At 40.4% G+C, this 6569-nt stretch overlaps 1 protein-coding gene across 1 annotated transcript; it reads left to right on the forward strand.

The window, feature by feature from the left end:
- Positions 1-235: 235 nt before the first annotated feature.
- On the forward strand, positions 236-3210 carry SS1G_01932 (hypothetical protein; the record flags this gene model as incomplete). Its single annotated transcript, XM_001597686.1, has 3 exons — positions 236-487; positions 537-1153; positions 1203-3210. The coding sequence occupies 3 exons, from the start codon at positions 236-238 to the stop codon at positions 3208-3210; spliced, it is 2877 nt and encodes a 958-aa protein (XP_001597736.1).
- Between the last annotated feature and the right edge of the window lie 3359 nt (positions 3211-6569).

Genomic DNA, 6569 nt, shown 5'->3' on the forward strand with positions numbered 1-6569 from the left:
CTCGTTTTCCTACTTCTAGGCTCGAATGGAGTCCAATCTGAATAGAATCCGGGCGGAAGCTGGAGCTCAGTTAGAGGGACAAGCTACCCAGCATGATTCTATGGTCACAGTGCGGCTATCCGAGCCGCCAATTCTGACACTCGATACGAAAAGACATTCCGATAAGATCATTACAAATGAGGAGCTGGACACGAACGAAGAGATAAATACTCCTACCGACAGAAGGCAGACGATAATGAGTATAATGGATGTGACAAGGAAGGAAACGGGATCGGAAACTCGCACACAAGAAGACTCACCGAGAATTACCATGGTAGACCCTAATGGCAATGAAGTGCCCACACCTACAGGTTCGGAATCTGCAGAATCGGAACGTAATGGCTCGAGGAGGGGGAGTGATAGCTCCGATACTTCAGTGGAGGAGGTCAATTGGGAGGAATTAGAGAAGACTGAGGAACAACAACCGAGGAATCAGGATTCTGACGATGTGAGGCTATGAGAGACGCGTAAATTCTTCCATTACTGACGTGTTGCAGGGCACCGCTTTACTGCTAGCAAGACTTGAGCAAGAAAATAATGCCATCGCCTCGAATCCGAAGTCCGGCATTGCAAAAGTTCAGAAGGTTGAGAAACAACGAGCTCGGGCTCAATCCAGACCACCATCCATACAACATCTCAAGAAATTAGTCAATGGCCCTACACCTTCAGCCCTTCGATATTCCGTCACCCCTCCACCTCCTATGACCGACCTTGAATTCTACGCCGCACTCGTACAGGATTACCCAAGGACTGCTCAATATTTGCCCACGTTATTGTCGAAGAAGATCAGGAGTGGTATTCCCCCGCCATTGCGCGGCGTAGTGTGGCAGAGTATGTCTGGAGCTCGCGATAGACTATTGGAGGAACAATTTGATAGACTTTGTGGCGAGTCAAGTCCATATGAAGGAATTATTGGAAAGGATCTAGGACGAAGCTTCCCTGGAGTAGAAATGTTTCGTGACCCGGAGGGAGATGGACAACGTATGTTGGGGAGAGTTCTAAAATGCTTCAGTTTATACGATCATAAGATTGGATACTGCCAAGGCTTGGGCTTTCTTGTCGGTCCCTTGTTGATGCACATGGGTGATAAACAAGCCTTTTGTGTACTAGTACGGTATGTTGCCAGTTATGCAGTCATCTCAACATCAACTAATGATATGCAGACTTATGGAACATTATGACCTTCGAAATTGCTTCTTGCCTGATCTCGCTGGTTTACACGTTCGAATACACCAATTTCGAGAATTGTTAAAATTACATCTACCAGCCCTATCAGCGCATTTAGATGTATTACAGGTTGAACCTGCATACGTTTCCCAGTGGTTTTTATCATTCTTCGCTACTACTTGCCCATTGCCGATGCTCTTCCGAATCTACGATGTCATATTTGCCGAAGGTGCTTCGGAGACTATTATGCGGGTTGCACTTTCATTGATGAGAAAGAATGAAACAAAGATCTTGTCTTGTACAGAATTCGAGGACGTGATGCAATTACTTCTGTCCAGGGGCTTATGGGATGTTTATCATTACAATGCTGATGAATTTGTGAATGATTTCGTTAGTCTCACAGGGATTGTGACACACGAAAGCCTTCAAAACTTAGAAGCGGGCTATAGGGAGTCTCAGATTGTTGATACTGCTATTCCTTCTGATGTAGGTTCAGCAGCTTCACGATTCCTCGGACGATTATGGGCTGGCTCAAACTCGTCCACGAGATCGGCAAATCTCACTCCTAGTCCAGGACTTAGCGCTCCATCACGTCCCGTCAGTTTCTTGAGAAGATCACCGTCGAAGCAGAGTTTAGCTTCTACATTATATTCGATGGAGGGGGGCAGTGGATCAGAGAGTATGCTTAGCACTTCAACGGATGCGACAAGCGTCTCTCGAGAATCGGCGAATCCTGATAATGCCTCAATGCGAGTTCAATCTTTTGCCAGCGTCAGTGCTTCAAAAACTCCAGTTAACAAAGATAGAAATTTGCATAGTCAAATTGAAGATCTCTTGATGGCCCTCAGTGAGATGCAACGAGATCATGCTATACTTGCTACAGAATTGCAAAGGGAGAGGGAGGAACGCGAAGAAGACAGGAATGCTGTGCAACCACTGATTCGTGCGTTGAGAAAGGGAGCTGCAGCAGGAACTGTGGAAGGCTCGGAAAGCGATTTTAGTGATGAGACAGTAAAAATGGGCGTAATTACAGAGGAAGTAAATCCAAATGAAGTCACCGAGGCTGAGACTGGAAATCTTACGGTATCCGACGTCGTTGACGGGTCAGGAATGGAAGGAGTACCTACTTCATCGATTAATACCGAGGACCTTTCTTGTCTACTTGATATTGTGGAAGATCGTTTTCAAAATCCTATCGAAAATCGGGGATCTTCCATGTTATTGACGAGATCTCAACTTCGAGATGAACTCAGTCGATCGAAAGAACAGCTCGTCATTGAAACATCAAAGTCCCAAGAATTTATCAGGCGTATTGCTGAACAAGACCAAGAAATCAGTAATTTACGAGATCAGATCAGAGAAACTCAAGCTCATGTTCGAAATTCACATCAAGATAGACAAAGATTGGAGAAACAGGTTTTTGATTTGAGGAATTCCAGGAAGAGTGCACATTCACCTTTGGGGGATCATGATGTTGAATGGGGTGCTAAGAGTTCCACCACAGGAGGGCTTCGAGAACTTAAACTTGTTCGCTCGAATTCTCAACGTTCAGTGGCTACAACTTACAATAAACGAAGTTCAAGCCTCATATCTCATCCACCAAATTTCAAAGAAAACGAAAATCCACGCGCCTCTACATTCTTTGAACAGCAGCATTCTTCCAAGCAAGAAGTAGATTCTGATTCATTGGTTCTTGAACTTGTACAAGCAAAGACTGCTGAAGCAATTGCTAAACAAGAAGCAGAGGAAGCTAAACTTAAATTGGAGAGCTTGAAGAAAATGTTGGCTGGGTTGCAAAATTGTGAGGTTCCACCAACAGTGTTTGGGCATAAATCAAATCCTAGTCTTGACAAGCCGGTGCCATCGAAAACTTGGAGAAATACAATGATGAAGGTAGAGACACCGAGTGCACCCACGAGTGCGCCTGCGGCAGCGGCACCAACAAGCGGAGGTGGATTTTGGGGTTGGGGAAAGAAATCAGCTGCTAGTACTGAGGGTAAATAGATATAGAGTTTTTTTTTGGACTGATGTTGAGATGTTGGGATATGATGTGTGACTTTGGGATTGAAAGAATTGATGAAAATGAGTTGAACAATGCAGGAGGTCGTTTTTTTGCTATACCTTTACTTGTATTTTGTTTGTCTTTTTTTTTTTCCACGCGATTTTTTTTTGGACTTTCGTAGCAAAATACCCAATAAGGCTTGTTTGTGTCTTACGTAGATTACTCTTTTACTCTTTTACTCTTTCTTGCTCGTTTGAGGATGGAGGTGGTTTTATTGTTTATTGGATTGGTGGGTGGATGGATGGATGGATGGGTGAGGAAACTGTGTCTAGATGGGAGGGTAGGGTAGGGTAGTGGGTAGAGGGAAAGGGAATTTGGTCAGGATGTATTTGATTGTATGGTGGGTACTTGGGAACTTGGGAACTTGGGGGTTTGTGAATGGAGATTTTGAGATTTAGAAATGTGAGAAGGGGAAGGGGAAAGAGGGAAGGAGGGAAGGGATAGATGTAAAGGGAAGAGGAGTAGAGGGGTAGAGGGGTAGAGGGGTAGAGGGTTAGAGAGATAGAGGAGTAGAGAAAAAGAAAGAATGATGGGGGTGGGAGATAGAGGATGGAGAGCGAAATAGAGTGGAGAGTGATGTGGTATGGAGGGGAGGGAACGGGTGATGAATCCAATGATGATTTTATTCGTATGACGTGTGTGATTTTATAGTGCATTGTGTTGTGATGGGATGTGATGTGATCTGATCTGACATGTTTTTTTTGATCTAGAGTAATAATTAAGTGATCGATAATAAGTGAGAAGTATATAAATATAAATATAAATACTCTTACTATTTAATCATAATCCATCTATAAATTGGAGGTTTTGAAGAATCTTTATCGAAGAGAGGGAATGAGGCGAATAGATGAATAAATGGTAGATTGGAATAGGGATACTATTATAGAATTAGTATTAAAGGAAATGATATGGTATATGAGATGGTATTTTGGATAGATATTAGATGATTGTGCTGGGTTTACTGTTTGTGTAAATCGGAGGACTGAGGATGGGAATGGATGGGGTGGAAAGGATTATTAAGGAGGGGAGGAGAAGAGGAGAAGGGGGAGGGAGAAAAAGAAGGAGGATGATGATGAATTTAGATAGATTTAAGAATATATAGGTTGAAAGCAGGATGGATGGGTTTATGAGTGTGAGTGTGAGTGTGAGTGAGAATGAGAGTAAGGTTTTCTTCTAATGAATTCTAAATATAATTTTAGTTTAAATTGAGGAATTTGAATGTAGTTGATAAGAAATAAGAGATCTGGATATTTATGATAGTTATCGATAGGAAGAAGTGTAGGAATAAGGTGGAAGTGAGAGGGATCGATTGTTCGTATTGAGATTTTTGTTCTGGGGATTTTTGATGGGATGGGATGGGATGGGGTGAGTAGGAGTTTAGGGATGGATTTGGGATGGGTGTGGGAATTTTTATATATAATTATGAGGAGCTAATTAATAACTAGAAGGAATGGATAAGAAGATGAGGAGATGAGGAGATGAGAAGAATGCTAGGAGGAAATATCATTTCTGACGGTTTTTTATTGTGATGGGAGAAAGATATCGTACTCTGTGGACGGCTGCTAATTCAATGCACCAGCCAGCCTATGTGTAACATGTTCATTTTTTTATTTTATTTTATTTTTTAAAACTTTTCATCTGTATTAGTTCACATGAAATTATCATTCACATAAGATCTTACAATTATTAACGAATAACTTTTTTGAAGTGTAGTTATTTGTAAGATTATATAATTATTATACAAGTATATTTTTCGCTAATTAACCCCTTTAAATAATCTTACATATATACATTCGTCACCATAACTACAACATCTACTCTCAAAAATCATAAAAAATAAAAATAAAATGAAATAAAAAATACATCATTAACCTCATTATAACCAATCCCAGCCTCATTAAACCCATTCCCTAACAATCACCACTCTCGCAGAAACCATACCAATTCCTCCTAGTCCATCATGAATCTCAAAGTCGTATGAGATAGGAATCTAATGTGTATCATGCATGGTGTATCTAAGTCCTCTGTGATTATACATCGATTTATATCAGAATATATAATCATATCATCTTAATTTCTCGAACGTGGAGCTAGAATCAAGAGATGAATTGGCGTTGGAATTTAAATCAAAACTCAAATTAGAATTAGAATTCAAATAATCGCCTTCGAGATCAAAACGTTCTTTATTATTTATGCGATTATAATCATGTATACAACCCTAGATTATAATGAAAAGGAGAATAAGAGATGGAAGGGTAGCGATAAATATTCCAAATACTTGGAGTATTTTAGAGGGTAACTGGATTTGGAGATCGGGAGGGTTTTGGAGGGAGGTTTGTGGGGGATAGTTGGATATGTTTTCGGGGGATTGTGGGTTCATGTTTATTGATGGTGTGAGAGGTTTTCTGGTTTGGGTGATGTATATGTATTTTTTAATGAGCGGGTTTTTGGTTGATAATTGATGATGTTGTTGTTTGGTTGGAATGTTGTAAGCTTAAGATGTTTTATCGGAGATGATGATACTGTCAGGATATGTTATGTTATCGAGAAATTATCTGAATCTGAAGTTGTAAATTGTTTTTGAAGGAGGAGGAAGAAAGGTTTCGAGAGAAATAAATTTGGTTTTGGGGTGTATGTTATGAGATGGGGTTTGTGGGGGAGCTAGATGCGGGAGCTAGATTAAGAGGACCGTTGACTCCATTTCTCATTGGATGATTTCAGATAATGCTAGATTATTATCCTTTAGCGGATTTTTTTTTTAGTGTGGGATTGGGTATTGAGCTTTTGAGTTGCTTCTTCTAGTGATAGTTTAAGTCCGTTGAATTTAAGCGCGTTAGTGCAGTAAAGTCCTGTCATTTATAGAGGATGGAGAGTCATGTTAAGATTTTCAATGATGTATTTATGATGATTTGATAGAAAGACTAGCATAATTTTTTCTGAAGTACAGCATGATAGTGAAGGAGTAGAGTTATGGTATTATCGAATCGGCTGGATTGATTTTCGATATGGCGGTATGTGCTCATAAAGCTAGACAGAAGATGTTAATGTTGCTGACTAATTAAGATTTCTGAAAAATAGACCTTAATACAATGAAACAGTTTTCAAGGTCACTATGACTTCAAATCCTTAATATGCATAAGGATATGCTACATTTCGAGCGAAGAAATAATTACATACTAGTCCCAAGGCTTAAGGCACAGAAGATATGAAGAAACGAATGCCACGGCTAGAAAATTACACAATTGGAATGTGCCTGGCATCGGCAGAATATGTTTAAAATGAAGGTCTTGGACCTGATCAG

This window comes from Sclerotinia sclerotiorum, genomic scaffold (assembly GCF_000146945.2).
Source record: "Sclerotinia sclerotiorum 1980 UF-70 scaffold_2 genomic scaffold, whole genome shotgun sequence".
In the NCBI taxonomy this organism is placed as follows: domain Eukaryota; kingdom Fungi; phylum Ascomycota; class Leotiomycetes; order Helotiales; family Sclerotiniaceae; genus Sclerotinia; species Sclerotinia sclerotiorum.